The following is a 24,681-nucleotide window of genomic DNA, read 5'->3' as shown; positions in this document are numbered from 1 at the left end:
TGACATTTTTATTTAACTTCTTCAATCACAACAGTATATTTGAACATACACAATAGTTTATTTTTAGCTTACAAACATCTGAGCATAAAGTGCTGACAAGGAACCCTGGTGTAAACATTAAAATGAAAGTCAGTACAATGCAGATTGCAGAAATATACATAAAAAAAATCAGTGGCTTTACCACACTCAGTTTTTCGACATCTGTGAACTACTAGACAGTCATTCAATTAAAAAATAATATTAAATAAATAAAACTAATAAATAAAAAATACACACATCTTACTGATCTCTGCAGTCAGTAACATTACACATAAAGTGCAAACATAATAGCAATTGTATAAACACACACACAAACACGCCTTTAAAGTTTAAAGGCGTGAAATTGGACGGTCTAGTTCTGATTAGCGTCACCGCTGTCTCGGTGGAGTTTAATAAACTCGGCCGTCTGCTTCTTGCTATCTAAAATATAACCAGACACTGGTGTAAATTCTCGACTGTCTCATACTTCTGTTTAATAAGTTTTCTGTTTGACGTTTAGTCAGCTGTGTGAAAACCAAGGAGGAACCCACCCGGGGGATTAATAAAGTTTTATTTTATCTAATCTAATAACTTTAATCTCAGCCAAACCGATTTACTCACGAACAAACAAAACACTGAAAAAAGCCCAACAATAACATTTTTAGGTTGTCTAAGTGACTTATATATTACGTTTAACCCGAGCAGCGAAACTCCGCGGTGATCTGAAAATGATGTGCCGGGAGTTGTGCCGTTCTCGGCCGCATCAGTAACCCTCGAGCTCCCGGCTAGCTGTCGAGCTGGTGGGTAGCAGACGCCTCTGAAAACGTCGAAGCACTTTTGCAAATATGGGATATCTTGATAAACCGAGCAGATATTTGATGTTTACACAACTACTTTCTCGCCTGAAAATATGTTAAAAGTTTATTTTGTGACCCAGAAAGATTAGTATGAGTAATTTTAAAACTTAGTAGCGGCCGCCATTGCTGGAAACTGGAGTTTGGCTGGGCCGCGCTATGAATTCTGGGATATGGTAGTAATTTGGACAGCCTTCGGCGCGTCGCTGTGACGTAATCGGTCTACAAATGCGGCTTCAGGAGGATGCAGCCCATGAATTGTATAATATAATCGCAGTATAATCGCAGCCTTTGCGGTTAGAAAATTGCACTTGATCATGTCGCGATATTATCGCAAATGCGATATATCGTTCAGCCCTAGTGAATACTTTTCTTTGAAATGAGCTGAAACTTGCAGTAGTTCACAACAGGCTGGAAATGTGTTCCAGTGACCGCTGTGTATTTGCCTGACATGGCATTGGAAGTGCACGAATGATCCAGCACAATTAACATTTTCAAATCTGCTATTTTAAGTCCCTGTTATCTCCGCTATATATGTAATACTTTGCATGTGCCTGAATTTTAGGTTTTATCTTCTTCACTGTGAATCGTTGCCGGTCCAAATAACTCATAAATAAAAGGGAAACATTCACACATAAATGAGCTAGTATTGATTATCTGACAGGTGTTGTTTGTCGGCGTCCCCTTCCGAACAGACGTGTATGCTTTCCAAAATCTGCAAGCCGCACCCGTGATCAGACAGCTGTTCAGTGGAAGTACGTGGAAGAACGTCTATTTGATGTTCCCCAAGAAATGCAACAGTGCTATGGCTGCAGTAGAGTGTTGCATGGGGAGAATTGATGAAGTCACTATATGATCGCATACGATGAAAAACACATTCGTATATAGTATGTGGCAGCATGCCACAGACAGGTTGGCAGACCACATATGTTGCCAGCCGAACACACAAACACATAAAAGCATCATCATGTATACACAAACACACGCATGCAATCTGCGGCGCACATACTATCACATCAAGTGGAAGAAGAGAAAATGGAGTGGGAAGAGGTGAAAGGGATTGAGTGGGCGGCGGTGGGAGAAAAAGATGGAGAAAGAGGCAGAGGGAGAGTAGGAGTGAGCGGCACATGGCTTTCAGTCTAAAAAAAGATGAGCAACGCGAAACCAAAACCAGAATCTGGATTAGCTTGATAAGGAAGAGGAGGGGTTGTGAAGGGGAGGGCCGGAGGAGAAAATGTAGATGCGTGTGCATCTGCACCGAAAATGGTGCTCATAAATGTCCTCTAAAATATGAATACTGAATGAGTGTGTGGGTAGGAGAGAGCATGAAGATGGGGAGATGAGAAAGAGAGAGGGTGAGATTCTTTAGGATGGACAGAGTGGTGCTGTCGTGTGACAGAACGGGGAGAGACGGGATCATTAGAGACAGCAGAGCCAGGGATGTGACAAACGCTGGAGAGAATCTTGATCTGAGCAGAGTGTAACACTGACCCAGGCAGAAAAAGAGAGAGACTGGAGCAGATGGATGTATGACAGCGAGCAGAGGAGACGGAGAGATTTGGTTATGTGCCGCAGTCACATAGTCATGCCAACCCAGCATAACCTCAGCATTTTCTGTAGACATTCTTAGTAGCCTGTCTCTCCAGAACTGTGCCCAACACCTCACTACATGCCAAACTCTCTTCAGCCTGCCATGTCTGTCTCAAGTCAAGTAAATATATATATTTTTTCTCCTTTCTATCTCATTCCCATTGATTTTGAAGACATAACGAGCTACCTGCTGCATGCCTCTATGCCCAACTGTGTGCTCGCAGAGCCTGTCTTTAATTATAGATCACCCTTTAATGGTGCACTAGTTAAATAACCCTTTCACACATAACCCCAGAAATATCACACAACATTAACGTGAGTCAGTCCAGTCTAGAAAGCAATTCCACTAGATAATGTCTTATGGAAGAAATTCCGTCATTTATAATTGGCACACAAATGTCACAGAAATTATACCTGTACATTTTGTTTGTACAGTCACAATTTCAGACACACTTTTGTGAATGTACAACATTTATATTCTTATCTACTTCAAAGATATAAATTTTTAATTCAGAAACCGAAGGGGCCACATGAATATTTACATCCTATGGATGAGGAGTTGCTGCAGAAACTGTGTGCGTGCTACAGAGAATTTCAGGTACCTAGAGGATGCAGACCTCAGGTGAAAGCAGGAATCTCCTTTTTTTTTTTTTTGGGATACACATTAGATCCTCTCCTCTCTCCCACGTCCCACCAAAAGCTAACAGGTAAACTTTTCAAGCAACCCCAGTCGCATAACCTAATTCTGTTCAAAAGATGTCATGTGAATATATGAAAAGTGGACTAATTACTGAATATAGTGCATAGCTGTTAGTTTAGTAGCAGGCTAAACTTGGATTAAAATTAGATACTATGTTTATCGCTCAAAAGTGTGTATTTACTGTCTGTTGCCGTTTTGGATGGACACCCAAAAAAAGAAACATGTTCCAGACTGGCATCAAGTAGTGTCACCCACTTGACAACATGTTCCATCTTTGTCTGATGTTATGATGTAAAATACATAGATTACTACACCTGCAGAGCTTCCCAATTTCCCGTCATTCTTAGCGTTAGACTTAAGAAAGGTGTAAACCCGTAAAAACCTGTAAAAGCTCACTTGCTTGTTGTAATTTCATAGGTTTACCCAAAATCTGCTTTTGCTCTGTTGGTTCAAATGTTACCTGTTACTAAGGGTCTACTGGTGTTCACACCACAAAGTATCACAGTGTCTGTGAATAGGTAAACCTTTAAGCAGAAGCATAACCTATTCCTGTTCTGTCCATGACTGGCTCAGTATGCTCAGTATGGTGTATTTAAACACTAATTGGAGGACATAATTATGAAAAAGATTTCACCGTCATTTTTATGCATTGAAAACATGCACTGCTATAACTATGGAAAAAAAAGAAAAGTCAAGCTGCATAAAAACAGCAAAAAGAATTTTTATTTTTTTTACAGTGACCTTTTAAGCACACAGTGTATGATTGCAGAATATGTCAGTGTCAGTTTTCAAGTTTTTCATATTTATTAGGGGTGGGAGAAAAAATCAATACAGCATAGTTTCACAATCCATGCAAGGACACCAAATATCAATTTCTTATTAAATAAAGTAACAAAGTAGGGCTCGTTTCACCTGATAGGAAGTAATCTTTCTGCAAGCAATCACATCTGACTTGAAATCACAGCAATCACTCTCAGAGAGATTGTCAGAGGTTTGCAAACAGATGCAGACAGATTGCCAACACATGACCCCATTGAGTCACAGACTGACTGCAGACGGACTCTGTCTTATGTCAACATTTATGGCAGGTTTTGGTGGCAGTGTCGGTATGTTTGACAGTCTCATTTAGTGGCACAAAGTAACTGCAGTGAGATAAAATTATCCCATTGGTTGAAACAGTTTAACTTTGAGGATGTAATTTGCTTTTTGAAAAGACATAACAAATTACAATATATCTTATTGCAGTACTCCAGATATGTTAGAAATTGCATTAATATCGTAATGTAGGGTACCTGGTGATTCCCACTTTTAATATTTATTATTGTAAAAAAGAGTGAGTGGTGTTAGAAATGTTTGGTTCAGAGCAGGGAATTGTATTCCTGATCATAATGGATTAATATTTCTCAGCTGTTTGTTTTCAGACCACTCAGTAAGTTGTGCTCTCATCCCTCTGTGTGAGGAGACGCTTGCCTGACGAACTCAATGTTCTTGAGCTTGGTTAGAGTGTTGATAGATGGGGAGGTTGCGCAGGGAGAGGGTGTGATAGAAAATAAAGGGCCTCTAACCAGCGGGCTGTGGGCCACAACTTGGCTTGATGCTGCTGCAGCAGCAGGCTCACTTTGAGGAAGAGGATATTAAAACACCTGCTGATAGTCATACCAACCAGCAACTTGCTCTCTGTAAAACAAAGAACGGGCAGCAGTGCTGAATGTTGTGGTTCCTGTATGTGCAGATTTTAGATTCAGGTGCAGTATTCGTGACTCACCCAGTGGTGTAGTGTATTGATACGTCAACAGTGCTCTGTGTAATTATTTCAGCAGTAAGACCTGGTGAGTTGTAACGTTTCCCTTTTTGTTAGCAACAGCTCATTTATGTGTAGAGATGGGGAAATGACTGCAGTTTTTCAAAACATGTACAGGCAATGTCCAAGTCGAGAATAGGGATTTCATTAGGGCTTTGCTTGTGAATAAGATGCATCGTGCAGTTCACACAGAATCAGTTTGTGTAAAACATTTCAGAGGCAGTGCTGTGCCCGTTTAACTCGTTTGTCCCAGTCAAAGACAAAGGCATAGTGACGAAAAGGGAACCCTGTCATTGTTGCTACATCATTGTCACTGCATCGCATGGGTGTGGGCCTAGGCGCGGGGAGCACAAAAGCATTGCTCACGTGCATCGATACATTGTCGTCTCCTCTGAACGCACGCGGCTTGGATGCAGATGGAATCTGTAGCTCTGGATGAGAGTCGAGAGTTTGTGTGACTCATGCTTCATGCAGAATGCATCAATCATAGCAGAGTCAAGAACCGCAGTTCACGCTGGAGCTGTCTGCATAGTAGAGTTTCTTTTTAGGTCAGGTTTTAGACATTTAGATGCTCTTTTGATCTCAGGTTACGAACACGGCAGGGAGTGTGGCAGCTTCAGGTGCTGCAGCGAAATGCGTTTTATTGCATGAGAAGGTTTAAAGAAGGCTTGAAAATCCAAGCAAAAATGTCAGTTCATTAAGAACTATTAACATCAGCATCAACATTAGATGGGCTTGGCTTTTATCTAGGCTAGGCATCATGGTCAATATCATGTATTATGGAGCAAAAGATATGCAGATTCGATCAATATGCACAGCAATGGAGAAATTGACAATTTGGATTTGAAAATGTATAGTTTTATTTTGAGGAAAAATAAAAAGTCACGTAGTTTGTGAAGATTTGCTCTGCTTAGTGCATCAGTGTACCTTCAAAGTTTAAAAAACATAAGCAGAAACAGAAAAATCAAACAGTGGTTATGTTTCACTGATGGCTGATGTGAAATATGCTACCCCCAGTGCTCACAATATTGAACGCTATATGTACTGTATAAAAAGTGAAATCTAATTTGTGTAAGCCTAAGTGTTATGTAATTACATTTTAGGGAAGTCAAGGATTCCACGAAACAAGGGGAAACGAGCCATGCCTGAGACAGATCTACGAACCCGCATAAAAAAAAAAAGTTAATAAAAAGTCGTTTCTATATCAGGCGTGCAACAGTTGTTTAATTTTCACCTTGGTCTGAAACATTTTCTTTGTCTCTTTTGGTTATTTTATGGTTATTAAAAATAGTACTCGAAACAATATATGGACTTTGTGCCTTTGTAAGTAAAAATGTATCAAGTAGTAACATCCAGTAAGCTACATTTAAACTCTACATCGCTGCAGCTGTAGAAGTGCTATGCCGATGACAAGTCCCGATAATGATTTTTTTCACAACATAATTTGTGCTCCAGCAACACTGTTCAGGTGTAGCTTGGCTTGAAATAATGGCTTTTGAGGACAGTGAATTCCTGATGTGTGAAAGTAGGATTAGTCAGCTTAGTCTGTCAGAAAGTGTCTTTTTTTTGCTGTGTGCTGGTTGTGAAATGATCATTATGTTACCATAAATAACAACAATTTATGGGAGAACCAGGGAGGCTTTTTTTGTTTGTTTGTTTGTTTGGGGTTTTTGTATGTAACGTCCCTCGCATGGAGTTGGTGTCCTATTTTTATTTTGGGGATGGGATTTTGCAGCCTTTCTATATCCTTTTTTTTAAATGTTTAGTTTTCAGGTTGCAAATATCCAGCTCTCTGGTTTAATCACAGATTCTAAACTAATTAAGGAGGTTAAGTTTACCAGGGGAGCACACTGAACATGCAACATGGTTTGAAATTGCTATGGAGATTGGATATTCCATTTAATGAAGATGCTTTATGAGAGTCAATGTGATTTAATCCCCTGAAGCCCAATTGCACATTACATCCTGAGCACATGAGCATAATTCCCTTGAATTTTTTTTTTTAAACAATCAGTTTTCAGTTTTCTGTTAGATTAATTGAAGTTGATCGAGGTCAACTTCAATTAATCTGTCGCTAACTAATTCAAATTCAAATTTTATTTGTCACGTACACAGTCATACACAGTACGATATGTAGTGAAATGCTTGGACAACTGCTCGTGACCTAAAGAGAACAAAAAAGGAAAAGGCTATGAATAAGATGGGAAATAAATATGAAAAATTAAAAAGGGTAAATTTAACTAGGAAGGAATAAAATATAAATTAAGGTTAAAAATGAAATAACTGTACAACACAAATTAGAATGAAGGGTAAATTTAACTGGGAAGAATAAGATAAAGATAAATATATAAATTAAAGTTGAAAATAAAATAACTGTACAACAAAATACACAATACACAATATAGAACTATATAAGAATGTATGAAGAAATCTAAATATAAATAAATATATACACAATAACAGCAGCTGTACAAGTATTAACCGGAAATGAAGAATATAGTGACCAGTGTTGTGCAAAACCAAAGTCCAGAAAGTCCAGTGTGTGTGTAAGAACTGTATGTGTGGGTCAGTACTGTGTGGTGGTGTGATTGAGAGACCGTATCGCCTGCGGGAAGAAGCTCCTCCTCAGTCTCTCTGTGTTGGTCTTCAGGGAGCGGAATCGCTTTCCTGACCTCAACAGAGAGAACAGTGTGTTGTTGGGATGGCTGAGGTCCTTCACGATCTTCCTGGCCTTGGTCCAGCACCGCCTGCTGTAGATTGAGTGCAGGTCAGGGAGCTCGGAGCGGATGGTGCGCTCAGCTGACCGCACAACCCTCTGTAGAGCTCGTCTGTCCTGCATGGTGCTGTTCCCGAACCAGGTTAAGATGTTTCCCGCCAGGATGCTCTCTATGGTGCACGAGTAAAAGTTCCTGAGCACCTTGGAGGGCAGTTGGAAGTCTCTCAAGCGTCTGAGGTGGTAGAGACGCTGTCGGGCCTTTTTCACCACGGTGTTGATGTGACAGGACCATGACAGGTCCTGCGTGATGTGAACTCCGAGGTATTTGAAGCTGTCCACTCCTTACATATGTATTTTCCACTTTCATTGCTCAAATAGCCTGGTGTACCTGTGGAAGGAAGGAGGAATGTAATGAACATAATATCAGGATGACGTGTTTGCATTTGACTGCGGTGAAAAAATTGTCAAAGTGCATCAGCTAATGCCTATAGTTGAGGCCAAACAGCACCACTAATAGGCTAACGTCCTCTGTGTGATGGATGGGAAAGCCCTTGAGGATGCAGTTGCTTTTTGTGAGGATGTCGAGTTGAGATATGAGATTGATGGTCATAGATGTTCATGAAATTTGGCTTTCAGAGTTTTGTAGTTGGAGGTCAGCACTGATTAGTTATATGCTGAACTGATTGAAACAGTAATCAGCACGGTTTAGCTTAAGATGAGCACACTATCGTACTCTCGACTGTTTTGAAAAACCTCTTAAAATGCTTATAACCACAAACGGAAGTTCAAGTCTGGTCTTGAGCTTGTCACATTCCAGTCATTCCCTAATGGACTTAGAAAACACACTGGTGCAATCAATTGAAGTACTGACTGTCCTTAAAATGTGTCCGATCTTTTGTTGCCAAACAGAAGCCTTGAAAATGACGATACCATAGATTAAAGATGGGAACAACACAATCCAGCCTGGATGTGGTTGTGCTTATTATTACTAATGAGACTTCAGCCACAAAACAACAGTACTCACAGAAATGGACTGTTCCAGCTTCTCAGACCTGAAGATTTGCTGTTTTTCCTCAGTCTCATGTTAATGTAGATAGTAATCACTCAGGATGATTTAAAGGCACCTTGTGTGACTTATTGTGAAAAGTAATCAGCGGTGCTCCTACTCGTAAGTTTAAATCAAACAAGATCAGCATGAAAAGGAATAAGAAATTTAAAAAATGAGTACACGATTTCTAAAACACTTGAAACTTTCTGATATGCATGAACTCTCTGACTTTGACGTGCTAACAAGAATTAGATTGGACAGATACACACCACTCTCCCTAAATGCATCTATTCTGATAAGGTTAATTAAAGTTAGGAACGTGTATGTGTGCGTGTGTGCGTGCGTGTGTGTGTGTGTGTGTGTGTGTGTCATCGTTTTTTAGCTTCAGTGATCTAATGCTCTTGGTGACACATAAAATAAACCTGTAGTATTTATTTAGATAATGACTCTTGAGATTAAATGTCTTTTTTTTTTTTTTTTTTTGAGTCCTGTAAAACAATAGGAGCAGTAAAGTCAACAGTGGTTACGGTCGCTAGTAGCGCCCTCATGTATGCTTTCAGCAAAAATACATAAGTACATATGTCAAATGTACAAGTTTTAAAGACTATAAAATAAAAGTAACCAAAACCTTTAAACTTCTGGACCAGTAAAGGCTAAAACATCAGTTAAAGTAATAATCAGGCAACCTGCACAATCCTGCAGCTTTTAGATGCATCCCTGCTCCAACACAGCTGAATCAAATGGTTGGATGTATGTAAAGCTTGCATGCATTCATACATGCCTTTTAATACTAAATAACTCTACAGCCCTCACATGCACACTCATATCACTGCTTGGCCTGCAGCAGCTGTGTCTCATGTTTAACTGCTTCATATTTTTCCCATCATATAGTTTAATCTTCCTTTGTAAACCCTGCTGCCAGCACTTATTCATAATTGTGATTAGTCTGATGCTGGCAAAGCCTCCCCTTTCGTGTGAGCGTGGAGGGGAAATCCTGAGTTATCTTAGTGAGTTGATAACCAGCTTCGTGTGACCACTTACCCTGATTGCCAGTGTCGCGATAAATGAATCCAGATAAGGTAACAATACCTTGGGTATATTGGACTTGCTTCGTAGTAGATGATCCAGCTCCATCCATCCAGCAAGTTGGTCTTGATTTGGTAGCTGAATGAAGATAGCAGAATGTATACCAGTCGTTTGTAGAGCCTACGACTAAGCTATGCAAGTGGCCGCTGCTGTTGGTGGCATTTATGTTTGTGCTGGTGCATTACACATTAACAACCACAGCTTCGTGTCCTGGTGTTTTAAATCCGGATCTGGCCAATAGAAACAAATAAAATGTTGGAACGTTTTCCCCTCTTGGGTCCTCACTCTTTATTGTGGTCATTTAATTTTTTTCAGGGGCAAGCATATTTGTCCCTCTATTTTTTTCCACTTCTTGATACATTCTCTCACATCAGTTATGATAGTTTAAGCAATCTCCCTGAAGGAAATTGCTGACATTTGTAAATCCTTATATTGATCATATGATTAGCCTTCGTTAACTGAGGCTATGGTTGTTATTCTCTCACTGATAAATTTAAGAAATGTTGTGAAATGTAGCTGAAAATGTACAGGAGGAATCAACAGGACTGAAGAGGCCAATGCAGGCTGAATCAGCCCAGTGTTTAGTTGCATTTCCTGGGAGGTTCAACTACGCGATGTAGATTTCCCACTGAAGCATAAATCAGGTTTAAGGCAGTTTGCATACGTCGTGTTCGGATATGTAATTTAGCAAATGCTCGGATGAAGGGAGTGTTTTTTTTTGTTTTTTTTTTTGTTTTTTTTTGCAAAAAAACGATGACATTTGAGGAAACAAAATACAACAAAGCCCCCAAACACCAGACAAAAAAAGACCTCCATATATCTGACACTTTCACATGAACAAACTTCACAGAGGAGATTTGCACTACACAAAAGCAACTGTCGCTCTCTTACTCCATTCAATTTCTAACCATGCTGTAATGGTTTTTTTTTTTTTTTTTTCCACTTTTGACGCCTCTGCTGGGAGTTTAGTCTTATCGTACCAGCAGGCCTGGAGGAGAGAGCTGATAAGTGTCCCTGTTGGTGTGGAAGATTTTTCTAGATTTCTTTTTTTTTTTTTTCTTTACTGGCCTGATTGTTTTGGCCTAAATGAGATTTTTTGGGGGGGAGTTCAGATGTTTCCTTATTTCTGTCCCCTAATTTTTGTTCTCCCTCCCTTCTTCCACTGTCCTCTTTAATGCCGCTCCAACCCAGATAGAGTTTCACAACTAGAGCTAAGATGACTCCTGGGTCAATTTACATTTTCTTGCTTCCCCTCGCTCTCTTACACAAAGCTGAGGAGCCATTTCGTAGACTGAATAGCTATAAAAGCTGGAATCTGCGGATCAGCATTTGTGTTATGACTTTTAGAATAATGTGTTGCCTTTTCTTTTTTGTGCATTGCCTCCTTTTCTGTGAATATTTACTGCATTTATCCAAAACTGTGCATTCAGGCTATTACACCATTTGCTGTGAAAGACTGAGAGTAAACTTTTTCAGCCAAACACAACAGCAGCTGATTTCACTGTGCTGTCTGTCGTCTAACGTTAAGTGTGCCAATCAGTGAAACCACCTGCTGTAATGCTTTGATTGAAACCAAAACCTTCACACATTTTACTGCTCATGGTTTGACCCCTTTGCTTTGATGCATTGTCCTCTTTGTAATCCTGTGCCAGCACAGCTCAGGCTGTGTTGCTGTGAAAACATTTTTGCGTCACTGAAACACTGAAGGAATTAGTTGTTTCTGGGCATAAATTTCACTGTAATAATTTTGCCAACTTCACAAGAAATAACTGGGGTTTTGTTTTGTTTTTTTGGTGTGTTATTTATAAGGTTTTGAAGATGAACTTTAAATTAAAAACTTCTGAGCTCTTGCTATATCATTGAAACAGCCACAATCTGGTTATTGGTGGGGCTGGAAACACTGTTGTGAAGGGGTGGGCAGTCAGATGGCCTTACAGTGTGGCATGCAATCCACTATTGGTTAAATTCTGTGGATGATATTAATTATACTCACCAGTCACTTCATTAGAATAGAATAGAATAGAATAGCCTTTATTGTCATTGTACAGAGTACAACGAAATTGGAGTGCCACTCCCTTGGTGCAAGTTTCAATAATAAATATAAATGTAAAATATAAAAAGTACAAAAAAACAATCGTAAGTACTCAAACAATAGTATGTACAATATATACAAATAGTATGTACAATATATACAGGATAGCAGCATTATTAGGTAACCTGAATGAGTGCAGTTGGTGTTCATTTATGACCAGAGGGTACTAGTTTCTTGAACATGACCTTGAGTTCACAGTCACCAGATCTCAGTCCAGTGGAGAATCGTTGTGATGTGGTGAAACAGGAAATTCACATCATGGATTACAGCTGAGAAATGTGCAACACCTGTGGGATGCTGTCATGTCGCCTTGGACCAAAATCTCTAAATATAATTGGAGCAAAAATAAGATGCAGCACTTCCTAAGTTGGATCTTGAACTTATAGTAGAGAGTAGTAGATCCTTGCAGTCATATGTACAACAACTCATACAGTCACATGAGAGATGAAAGTGTCATTATATGATCTTTTGTTCAAATCACCCAGCCTTAAAGCCATTACACGCTGAGCACTTTGGAAAAAAGCGACACACAATTCCTTATTTTTTGGGGATCTGAACTTGCTGTGTAACATATATACACAATGAATAGTATGTGTTTTTGCTGGAAATTAATTGTCAAATAATACACTGTGGAAAAAATGAAGTCGACATTATTTAGTGTTGAGCTGGTCCTGATGTTTCTAAACAAGACAAAGAAGACAAGATTCTGGGTTCAATCAGTTTTCATGAAAAGGCAGCAGCAGTGAGAATTTCATGGTTTGTTCCAGGATTTGAAACTGTATCACGATCGCTTTTGCACATACAGTCCTGATGCAAAGTTGAAGACCACTTGAAAAATGGCAAAAAAAATCATATTTTGCATTGTTGGAGCTTAACAAGTTTCCAAGTAAAGCTTCAACATGCAACAAGAACAACAAGAAGCAATGGGAGTACTAGGTTTGGTTGGCAACTACGTTGCTCAACCACAACTGTAAGCAGTAAAAACCTTTACACACCAGCCATGTAAAAGATCTGCCTCCTCAGATATGGTCCCAACTCTGCCAATAAAGCCCCTTTTCCATTAGTACCTACTTGGTACAAGGTTCCAAGTAGATCTTCAATATGGAACAAGAAGAAGCTGGAGTGAGACAAAACATTTTTTTGAGCATGCAATTTAGTGAAAAGACGCTTAAACTGAAACAGGCTGTTTTACAGCAGATCAAAAGTTTAGATCTACATGACTTCAAAAAGCTAAATCTCTGCAAAAATGTGGATTCATTATCATTATGGGTATATTATTATGAAAGATCAAGTAAATTATGGAACATGAGATTTGCATTCACTTTTGTTAGTACTCATCATTTGTAAACTGGAATTGTCTACATTAGTAGGTTTGGGGTTTTTTGGGGGTTTTTTTTTCAGTTTTTGTTTGTTTGTTTGTTTTTGCAGTTGCATTTAATCCCAGTTGATGATCTGATAAAGGAACGTTACAACATTGTAGGAGTGCGTGGGCCAGTATTTTTACGTTTGTTCCAAACAATAAGGAAAACCTTTGATCTATATTCAGACAATGCAAATCAGTGCAGGTGTTTAAGCTCAAAGGGTACTTATCCACGGACCAAATGGGAGATCTCATTACTGAATAAAGGTGTAGAAAAGTCTGAGATGAGGGCCTATTATGCTTTTCCTTATTGGAATATGGAGCTGGAAATTGATGTAAAAGACTAATTTAGTTTGAAGTAGATTTAACATGAACACAGGGCAGAACTTTTATCTCTCTATTGTTAAACTATTAGACTGTGAATAGCCTAAATTTTATTCTGAGTTAAAGGTCCGTCCGACTTAAAAGAGGAGAAGGGGGCATGGGAATCCATTCTGACAACAGTGTTTCTTGTGTTACTGCTTGTGCAGTAAGAGAATAGTGAAGGTTTTGTTTAACAAAAAAAAGACCTCCAGATCTGCACAGAGAAAATGCCAGTGTTTTGTGTAATACTACACATCCCTGCTGAGAGCTATGTAGGTGGTTGCACAAATGGCTCAATGAATGGCTTTTTTTCTTCTTCTTTGATTTCTTCCTTCACAGGTAATTAGGTGGATTCTTTTTGAAGTAAAAATCACAAACAAACTGTATGTTGTATGCAAAAGAATTGTTTATATTTCAAGCTTATTTCACAACTTGAGCTTAGCTGGATGGCTCATTTTCATTGTGACGCGCTGAACTACAGTAGGAAGTCATTATAACACTTGTAGTATTTTGATATGAAAGAGTGGGTTCTCTCCGAGTGCTCTCACTTCCTCCCACCATCCCAAAACAGGGATGGGGTTGGGCTAAATGGCGGTTCTCTTTATTAGCCTTGTGGCTGATTGGCGACCTCTCCAAGGTGTACCCTGCCTTTGGCCCTGCCATCACTGCTGGGATAGGCTCCAGCATCCCGGCGGTCCTGAATTGGATAAGAGGGGGAAAATGCATGGGAGTAAACTATTTTGCCGATTACTGAAGAGGCTACTTGTCTTCAAGTCTTTGACATTTAATTTGACAGTTACCCTTCTATAATACCACTTAAGATTATTAGTGCTGATGGGTTTTTTTTTCCTTCTTCTTTTAAAATCCTTATTCATTTTAGTGCAAGACAGCAACAACTTTTGATAATCTCTGTTAAAAGGAAGTCCTTTCAGAAAATAATATCTGTGAGTCGATCATCATTATTAGGTCAAGAAGCTTTTAGGTGCATACTTCTTTGTTGTTTACAGTAAAAAGGCCGTATTTGAGAGGACACTGTGAAATGTGATTATTTGCACCAAGTCAGTGTTCAGCAGAGAGGGAGCTTTTCTTTTAATGTTCTTAAACGTGGCACTACATGATCAAGCAAAAAACATTTGTGAGCATTTTCTCCAGTTAACTTTAACTGGAGTGAAGCAGAAGTCATGTGCAAAGCTACAACCACACATAAAAAGTCAGGAAACAGAGGTGTGAAAAAACTTGGAAAATATTAACAAAGGAACGCCAAATGAAGAATTTTGTTGCACCACCAATTTGTTGTGCCTGTACTCGGTCCAATCTGACTGGTTGCCACTAGAACAAACTTTATTGCATTAGTACACATGCATGCTTTCTGTGATTCATTTAAGTTGTCAACCCATTGTGTTCATTTATGATCCAACTGTACTTTTTGCTGCAGTTGTTATTCTTGGCAAACACGATCTCTTTGCACATTCCTACGTTAACCTTTAAGCAGGATATAATGCAATTTTCTCTGCTATTTTTTGGTGTCGTGATTCAATAAGACTTTATCAGCTATTGTTACTGTGCTTTTTTTAAAGGTGATCTTGGGAGGTGCTGCCAGTTTCTTAATATCTCAAACAAATGTTCTGAAACAATACTAAAAGGCAGAGGAGGGCTGGAACGGGACCAATAAGAAAACTTAAAACTATATTTCACTTATTACAAGTTACTAAGTCACTCACTACACTGATAGATGTACTACAGTTAATGGTTTTGTCATAATGGATGGCATATTCTCTTTGACTGAAAGCTGCGTCGCCCTCTACCTCCCTCCACTGCTTTTATAGTTCATTTCAGTTTAGCCCAAAGCAGCTTGAGTAATCTTGCAGTGCTTGTGCAACAAAGGAGGACCCCGAATAACATAAAAGATATTCTTTCACAGGGCTACAACCAGAATGGTGACATCATATGTTCCAGCTGGTTTTCTTCCTTTTTATACATCAAGTCTTACACGTACACTGCACCCTCCCTCACCCACTCGATCTCCTCGTCTCTACCTTCCATTATCTGTCACTCTTCCCCCTTGGTGAAAAGTCTGTTGTGTTATTATCTCCACAGCCCTTCTTCACTTTTAGCATGCAGTGCATTTAAGAAACCGGGGAAGGGGGGGATTCAGGACAAAGAAACTTCCCTGTGTGGCTGCTGATGCTGAGCTTGGCATGATCTGAATGCTGTTTAGTTCAGAGATGCATGTGTTGTGTTCATTGTTGGTTTAGAGTTTTCATTGTGGCTCTGCTTTTTTGAAGATAAAGACAGAAATTTCCTGTATACTGTGCACCGTGCAAGGTGATGCTGACTGAATTAGACGTAGTGAATTAAAAATGAAGCAGAGTTCCTTTCCCTGATGTTTCCTCTCTCCCTTTGGTTTTCCTGCAGGGCAGTGATGCCTGGAATGGTGATGTTTCGGCGGCGCTGGTCAGTTGGCAGTGATGACCTGGTGCTGCCCGCCCTCTTCCTGTTTTTGTTACACTGCATATGGTGAGTCAGTGTTTCTTCAGTAGAAATGACATTATTATTTATTTATTTATTTATTTATTTTTTGGGTCTTAACTTTTCAGTGTTTGGTTTGTAGATGTCTGAAGAAAAGCGTCTGTGTGATTGCTTCCTTACTCCGGTCTTTTAGGTTGGTGGTTCTGTCTGTAGTTGTGTTCGGCCTTCCATATGGCTCAGACAAGTCCTGTTCGGAAACCCTGGTGGACCATGGCCGAGGGTACCTGGGCATCCTGGTCAGCTGCCTTATATGTGAGAGCGCCATCATGTGGTTGAGCATGAGGGGCAGCATTTTGTACACACAGCCCAGGGAAGCTGTACAGTATGTCCTTTACATACGGCTAGGTAAGACATGCTGAGATGTAAAGTTTTTGGGGCTTTTTTTTGCATCCTGACGCTATGTATGATTGAAAGTGGTGCGTTACTTTTTTGTTTAGTTTGTATAGTTTTTACATTTACTAATTGATCATGAGTGTCCTCACACACTCTCCCTCTTTTTCTCTCCAGCTATTCTGTTGGTTGAGCTCGTATATGCTGTCGTGGGCATTGCCTGGCTTGTCCAGTATTACAAACCGTGCTCTGATGTCACTGCCAAAAACTTGGCTTTGGGTGAGTGAAACGTGGATATAAAGGAGAATGAGAAAGGTTTAAGTAAAAAGGGGTTTTGTTTGAATAATGTTTTAATATTCTCTGCAGGAATTGTTGTATGCAACTGGCTGGTAATTTTCAGCGTTTGCATTACCCTCATGTGTACTTTTGATCCCACGGGTCGGACTTTTGTCAAGCTGAAGGCAACCCGTCGGCGTCAGCGCAACCTCACTACTTACACGCTCAGGTATCAACAGGCTGCTGGGGTCAAAACGCTAATCTCTTTGTTATATTTGTTAGATTTTACCTATCAGATTTCACCTCCCCCCCCCCCCCCCCTTTTTTTTCTTTCTTTTTTTTTTTTCGAACTCTAGTTCAATTGTGAGAGAACTTTTTTTTTTCCCCCCCCCTTGATTAGACACAGGCTAGAGGAAGGCCAAGCCAGCAGCTGGAGCAGGAGGCTAAAGGTTTTCATGTGCTGCACAAGAGCCCAAGATACACAATCGGTGAGTCGCAAAACAAAACACACTTACCGGTAACATTTTTTCCTTGAATTTGAAAATATAAAGGAATAAAACCACTGCTGGTGTATAATGTTCAGTAAGACGGTCATTAGAATAAGCCCTGACTGGATTAATCTTGACTGTGGCATACAGCTGCTCTGCTCAGCTGCTTACCAGTGACATTAAGCTTTTAATGTGAAATAAAAATGTGAAATAAATTAATTCCAGATAACAAGCTGCCATCAAAAAGCTAATCTCATGTACAGTGAAGAGATTTGTTTGTATTTCTGATTACAATCCTGGCACATCTTAAGTCATGAAATAAAATTAAAAAAATTGTGAACACATTTAAAGATACAGTTCATTGGTGAGTAGGTAGCTCCAGTGGATAGGTGGCCATGTGACTGATAATAAAAACCTGGTTATGATCATGTATATTGGTATTCATCAGTTGGTATAAGGTATTAGTATTAATCCAAAACCTCACCAGTGATCTGAATCTGTGTTTACCTGATTATGACATCAGAGACATTAATTTTTGGTCTCTACGCCTTTCTGGTCATTACTGGCAATAGTGTGTAGTCTGAACTAAGCAATAAACACTTAAGATAACATGCTCACAACATGCATCCTTTGCTGGCTTTTGTAGTTCATTTTCCTACCAGCATTCTCTGATCTATGCTTCTTCCTTCAGGATGCGTATTCAGAGGTGGCCAGCCTTTTTGCAGAGTTCTTCAGAGACCTGGACATTGTGCCTAGTGACATTATTGCTGGTCTGGTACTGCTCCGCCAGAGACAGAGGTCTAAGAGATCATCTATCCTGGACCAGGTATTACTGTCTATTTTAATATGCAAAAATATGTTGTTTAAAATGTTTCTAAATACTGTGATCTTAATAATGTCTTTGTTGGTTTTCTTCCAAAGGCCAACAATGACATTTTAGCCTTCTTATCAGGAATGCCTGTCACTCGTAACACTAGATACCTGGACCTCAAGAACTCGGTGAGTTTCTTCTGTGTGACACACTTTCAAAAAGTCGACTTCTGTTTTTAAATCCCATTCCAAACCACATGGACTCTTATGAAAGTTAGAATTGATAAAAATCATTGCAGAAATGTGACATGCATTTCTTGTTCTTTAAAGCTCTCCTGAGTCATATTTACCCTTGAAAGATGTTTTGACAATGCAAAGTTATTGCACATGTTGCACAAAGAGAGGGCAATTATAATAAAGGTTTTTCTCAAGGTGTTTCAGTTCAAATGACAATGGAAGAAATTGTGACAAATTAAGATGTAGTCTCAGCATCCCTTAGATATTGGCTACATAAATCACAGCTTTGTTTATATTTCAGTGTACATGGTGGGGGGCACAGTGGTTTTGCATCATGTTCAACGATTAGAACTCTTGATGTGACAGAATTTTTTTCTGCAGCGTGAACTGTATACGTGTCTCACTGTTAGTGTGTCTGCTCGCAAACATACCACACCAACAGCAAACACAGTATGTGCTCAACTGAAATAATATTTGAAGATCTCAATGATGTCTCAAGTTGCTCTGATGCAAGCGTGTGTGTGTGTGTGTGTGTTTGTGTTTGTCCATCTGTCTGCCTTTTCCTCTCTCAGGCTGAGATGAACATGTACAAGGATGTGTGCTATTATATGCTCTTTGCCCTGGCTGCTTATGGTTGGCCCATGTACCTGATGAGGAAGCCTGCCTGTGGGCTGTGCCGCCTCGCCAGCTCCTGCCCGTAAGCACTCAAACATACACCCGCACAGTTTTGATCTATTTGGTTTCTGTGTCTCTTGAGCCTTTCCAGTGCGGATCAAATTTCACATGCGTCAACACTTGCCAAGTGGTAATCCACTGAGACAATACCACTCTACTTAGACCCACTCACTGGCACAAGCAATGTAGAATTAATCACATACTCATATCCAGATTGCCTGCATTGGGATACTAATTATATCCCTGTAATCTTACCAACGTACTGTATTTCTCTCGTGTCTCTTTCACCTTTTTTTTTTTTTTTTTTAAACATTGATTTGTTCTTCCTTTGGTTGACATCCTGTTTTCTTCTCATCTTCCTTTTTTTGGCCAGCTGTACATCTGTGTCTGGATCTCGGCTGTCTCAGTCCGTGACAGTGGAAGAGGACAATTGTTGCGGCTGTAATGTCCTGGCCATACGCAGGCACTTCCTGGATAATGACCTCAAGCAGGTCCACATTGTCTACACTTCCTGCCACGATGCTGTAGGTGACCAAGTAAATAATTAAAGGTGCAATCAGAGTCTTAGAGCTCACAATGCCCTAAAGGACTGATATAGACAATCAAATAGTAGGAGCTTTCCGCTTATCAACATATATGTTGCAAAAACTGAGAGATCTGTCAACATCCTCTGCAGTAACTCAAGTGTGTTTTCAGGAGATGATGAACAATGTAAAGCCTATCACTGATTCTGCTCAAGACTGTCATGCACAGAATCTTAACGTGCAGCTGTAGAGGGGAAGTGTGCCATTAATGTGCTCTGTACAGCATTTGTGCTCGGTACAGCATTTCTGCTCACAGCATAAAAAACAACACCCACCCTACATCATAATTTACTTCATGTACTTGTCACACTTTGCTTCAGTTCATTATGTGGATGGAGAACATGCATTTTAGCTGTTAATGTAGTGACAGCAGAGCAACAACTGCGTTCCTTCCTGACAAGGAAAGTAACGCTGACGGTTTGTTTAAACCCTGTGTCGTGTAACATGTTGGTGGCTTTTCTGCTTCAGATGTAGATTTGTTTTGCAAAACTGTTTTATGTAATAAGGCAGTTGAGGTGGTGCATAAACACTTCTGGATGGACTCTAAGGCCTTAATTTCACAGCCACAAATGTAGTTCTGTGTCAATCTGTCCATCCATTCATTTTCTTCGATGCTTATCTAAATGAAGGTTTCAGGGGCTGAAAGCCTTTCCCAGCTATCATAGGATGAGAGGCAGGGTACACCCTCGGAGGGAGGCCAATCTGTCGCGGGGCCACTCCTGCCCACAACCACACCTGCAGTCAGTTTAGCATAGTCAGTTAAGCTAATGCCATGCATGGACTGTAGGAGGAAGTAAGAGTACCTAACTCCACACAGAAAGGCGTCAGAGTGGATTAAAACTTAGGACCTTACTGTGAAGTGCCAACCACTGTGCCACCATGCTGCCCTAATTCCAAATAATTAAAAAAAATAGATTTGCAATAAGTTTGCAAGTCAAACACACAACATAAAGTATTTTGCTTTCTTACAGCTGGTGGGGTATTATCGTCATCCTGCTGGGCGGGCGATGTTGACACCCAAGTTTGTGCATGCAATAACTCGAGAACAAAACAACATAGGAGTTTCAAATTGATACCATAGGTGTATCCACAAAAAATCTCTGGCGAGTTCAAATCTTAGGCACCTCGACCTCAAGGTCAAAGGTCAGGTTTTCTGAAAATCTTGTGAATGCAATAACCTGAGAAGCAGGATTTTGAAATTCATACCACTGGTGCATCCACTCGGAGGCTGAGGGGTGCCACTGGCTGCTGCCAGTATTTTCTTACAGTAGGTCCACTTTGGCTCTTAGTGGAATTAATTACACTCCAGTTACGCATTGGTCCCCAATACTCTGCTTTAAACACATGTCTTGCAAAACAGTTTAGGAAAAAGTAGTTGTTCGATTAGTTTCCTAATGACAGTGAAAATAAATTTTCATCATAATTATGTTTGTTTAAATTCCAGCAGCTCTCAAACTAGCAGTTGAGCTATAACACATCGATGATTTGTAATGCAGAGTGCAGCCAGCCTGCGCTGACTTTCCATCTATAAATTTCTTTTATGAGCATGCACTGTGCCAAGTAGAAAGGTTTGATGACAATGACTGTGCTGTGGTTGCTGGGCTCCAAGTGAAACAGTGATGCACAACTCTTAGCCCTCCACTCACGATCCTCTCACGTTCTAACCAGTTTTCACTGTGCGCTCTGCTTCAATCTGCATCTTTCATACAGGTTTACGAGACTCCATTTTTTGTGGCAGTGGATCACGAAAAAAAGAAAGTTGTCATCAGTATCAGAGGAACTCTTTCTCCAAAGGTGACTTTCTTTCTTAAATTTCTGTGATTATTTAAATCTTTCTCTAAGGCTCTCAAAATATTGTCCGACCCCATTCTCTTCAGTTCCTCACAACAACACCACCTCCAAAGCAGGTGAAGTTCTCATGGCTTAGTGTTCTCAAACTCCTACACCTTTTCACACATAGAGCAGAAACAGGACTGTCCACCTTCAGAGATAAATGTCCTATCCGCTTTTTTTTTCATAAGCATTTGTGAAAATTCCTGAGCAGTGTTAAAACTGAACTGAACCATCAGCTGAGAGATTAATCATGGTTTTATAATAAAAGCAAATTGGCTTTTAAGAGGCAGCTCACTACTCATCCCATTGAGCTTTGCTCCCAGCTAGCCAAAAACATCCAGTTTATCAGTGTAACAAACAAGAACGCATGCAGAGTGGAACATTTACAAGAATGCCACAAAAATTAAAGAAGCATTTGCAGTATTTAGGAACATGCAGAATCCCGAATGATTACTGCAGCATTATTTTCATACACTGTTATAAAAGATGGATGTCGCTACTGTGATGCCACTCATTAATTTTTGAAGCCTGGAGATAAGGGTGCCCAATCCATCTTTACGTTTTGAAACCAGATGTAGTCAGAGAGAGGCAGGTCTGACTGTGAAACCACACCTGCACTTGCTAACAATGAGCTCATTGGCTAATGTACAGCGTACAGTCCTCCTGTCTGAAACATATTTAAAAAGGACCAAAAAGGAGTGACCGAGTCCATAAAATAAGCAGACAGTTGTTTCCAGAGGTCAAGTTGGAAAGCTGGTTTCCTATTGACTTGTAAAGAATTGCAAGTCTTTTTTATTTCTTTTTTTCTTTTTTGCAACTGTAGGCGTTGCCCCCTAGTGGCTTCTAAATACAACGCAGGTTTAAGGCACCTTTGCTTTATTTTCATACCTGGTGTTTTTGCCGATCCTGTAGACTATCTATATACCGTACTGATTAGTTTGAGCTTTTGCAACAGCAGAAGTGGCACATCAGGACTGTCTGCGTGTTTGAGAAATGGTTCTGTGGTTCAACTCATCATTTTTGTTTTTGTTGTTAATGGAAGTGATGAAACATTATCGCAATCGTGACTTCTTAAATATAAAGTTGAAGTGATTCAGACACTTTAATCATGTAATCTCTGTGAGCTTAGTCTTACTGCTCTCGGTGTATCCACGTACAGTTATATAACAAATAGTCACGTTTTCAGAGGGGACTATAATGACTTTTTTTATTCCTGTACATAGTTTGGCATCTTTTATTATTAAGGTGATCTTTTTTTATGATCCCCGCCTCCGCTTGTGGTATTCTGCTTTGTGCTGTTGTCACATTTTGAATTTGCCTTTTGCGGATCAGGACGCCCTGACTGATCTGACGGGGGACTCTGAACGTTTGCCTGTCGAGGAACAGCAAGGCACCTGGCTTGGCCACAAGGTCAGAAATTAAACGACTCGCCTATGATACATCATCTCAGCGTTACAGTCTCCTGAGATTTTCTCTTTTAACTTTCCTGTGTTCTCCATGGTGCACTTTCAACAAGCAAAGTACATCCTATACTCCAAAGGTCATTTACGTTGTTAATAATAGAATAATTACTTTGGGTGTTTTAATGAGGGAGCAATGGCACAGACTTCCTGTGCATATTTCTTTCTCGCTCATCATCTTCCATCCACTGAATCCCCCCTCTCTCTCTTTCCTCCCAGGGAATGGTTTACTCAGCAGAATACATTAAGAAGAAACTGGAGCAGGAAATGATCTTGTCTCAAGCTTTTGGACGAGACTTGGTACATGACTCAGTATACTGTGTGAAGTATGGCAGGCTGAATGATGATCCTTTTTTATAAGAATTTGTACAGTGTATTTTTATTGGCGTCACTGTAGTACTTTAGTCAAGGCCACACTGGCTGCGTAACATTACCGTAATATTGGCTGTAGTGTATACAACAATTTATTTGGCAAACAGCAACAGAGGCAATTTCTTTAAGTGATTGTCTTCGCTGTGGTAACAAGTGTGCTCTTGTGAATGTAATGACTCTCGCTGTCTCACACAGAACAAGGGCACCATGCATTATGGGCTGGTGATAGTTGGGCATTCTCTCGGTGCAGGCACTGCTGCTATTCTCTCCTTCCTGCTGAGACCTCAGTACCCGACACTTCACTGCTACTCTTACTCTCCACCCGGTGGCCTTCTTAGGTGAGTCAATCTGGATCCCAATCCCAGAGTATCAGTACTACGGTGTGAATGCATTACAAAGGAAGTTACTTAAAGTGTGTTTTTGTTTTGTTTTTTTGTCACTGGTAATGTTCACAAGTCTGTCACATGTTTAGTTTCACTCCCGCTTGCTTGTTTACTTGGGGGCTCATTTATAAAAGGGATCTTGAGTATGGCAGAAAACCATGGATACATAATTTTCAGCCAGCTATATATACTCCACCCAAGAATACATGTCGGCTGGCATCAATCTCCTCTACCATTGCTGCGATCTCGTCTTCCAAGCAGTTTGCGTCTCTCATTCGGTCAGTTTCTGACTGAAAACTCATCTGTGCTGGCACTGTGCAGAGGAATGAAAAAACTTTTACTTAATACTTAATATGAAGTTTTTCCATCGCATCAGGGGTTTTTTTTCCCCCCCTCCCTGTGCTTCCAGTGGCCATTGGGGTTGACTGCATGTGCAAATGCTACTGGCCTGCATACAGCAATGCCAGTGACTCTGTTTCTTTCTTTTTTTTACTGACAGAAATCCTTGTTTTTTTTTCCAGTTGTTTCAGACATTTTGATACAAGTTGGTCAATTATTTTAAGTATATAAAATAAGAAATTATTTTATTTCTGTGCCGTTTCCCTTTGGCTTAAATCTCTTTGCAGGGAGGGGTTTGTGCTTTGTTTTTGTTTTTTTTATTTGGGGTTTTTTTCCCCTATCACATGTGTGAGTTAAAAAATTGGATGCTCAGGATGTGTGACAGAAACACTTTCTCTTTAATGCTTACAATCTATTTTTATAAACCAATAACAAGCAGGTCATAAGGAATTACTTTAAATTCAGGCATAAATCCAAGAAGATTTTTATCAAGTAGGTCTTTTTCATGTTGTTCTGGGTCGTCTTTCGCAATACATACCAATGCTATTACTCACTTTATTTCTCAACAGAGCTGAGAAATTTCTTGTGATTTTAACAATATCAGTATGAGCAAAGTGGTCCAGTTTGTTTTTTTTTGTTTGTTTTCCCGGTTTCCTTTTTTTTAAAAAACCTTATTTAATTGTAGAGGCAAACAAACAGTGAAGAGAGAGGAGGTGAAATGGAAGTAGAAGCCCAAA

General features: G+C 39.9%; 1 protein-coding gene across 2 annotated transcripts in view; it reads left to right on the top strand.

The window, feature by feature from the left end:
• The window catches only part of dagla (diacylglycerol lipase, alpha), a 44,165-nt gene that overhangs the window by 4,733 nt on the left and 14,751 nt on the right, over window positions 1–24,681 (top strand). For both annotated transcript variants that reach the window (XM_086288329.1, XM_086288336.1), the window contains exons 2-14: window positions 16,044–16,145; window positions 16,291–16,502; window positions 16,665–16,766; window positions 16,854–16,992; window positions 17,164–17,251; window positions 17,943–18,077; window positions 18,173–18,250; window positions 18,871–18,995; window positions 19,347–19,497; window positions 21,268–21,351; window positions 22,723–22,800; window positions 23,070–23,150; window positions 23,418–23,560. In XM_086288329.1, the coding sequence (XP_086144455.1) occupies window positions 16,051–16,145; window positions 16,291–16,502; window positions 16,665–16,766; window positions 16,854–16,992; window positions 17,164–17,251; window positions 17,943–18,077; window positions 18,173–18,250; window positions 18,871–18,995; window positions 19,347–19,497; window positions 21,268–21,351; window positions 22,723–22,800; window positions 23,070–23,150; window positions 23,418–23,560 (1,511 nt within the window). In that variant the 5' untranslated portion in view covers window positions 16,044–16,050. The remainder of the gene's footprint in view (window positions 1–16,043; window positions 16,146–16,290; window positions 16,503–16,664; window positions 16,767–16,853; window positions 16,993–17,163; window positions 17,252–17,942; window positions 18,078–18,172; window positions 18,251–18,870; window positions 18,996–19,346; window positions 19,498–21,267; window positions 21,352–22,722; window positions 22,801–23,069; window positions 23,151–23,417; window positions 23,561–24,681) is intronic.

The sequence above is a fragment of the Aulonocara sp. 'chitande type north' Nkhata Bay genome, linkage group LG1 (assembly GCF_057382095.1).
Source record: "Aulonocara sp. 'chitande type north' Nkhata Bay isolate Kocher_YH1m ecotype deep benthic linkage group LG1, A_spYH_male_GT1.1, whole genome shotgun sequence".
NCBI lineage: Eukaryota > Metazoa > Chordata > Actinopteri > Cichliformes > Cichlidae > Aulonocara > Aulonocara sp. 'chitande type north' Nkhata Bay.
Note: the sequence above shows the minus strand (reverse complement) of the source record. Positions and strands in the feature narration are given on the sequence as shown.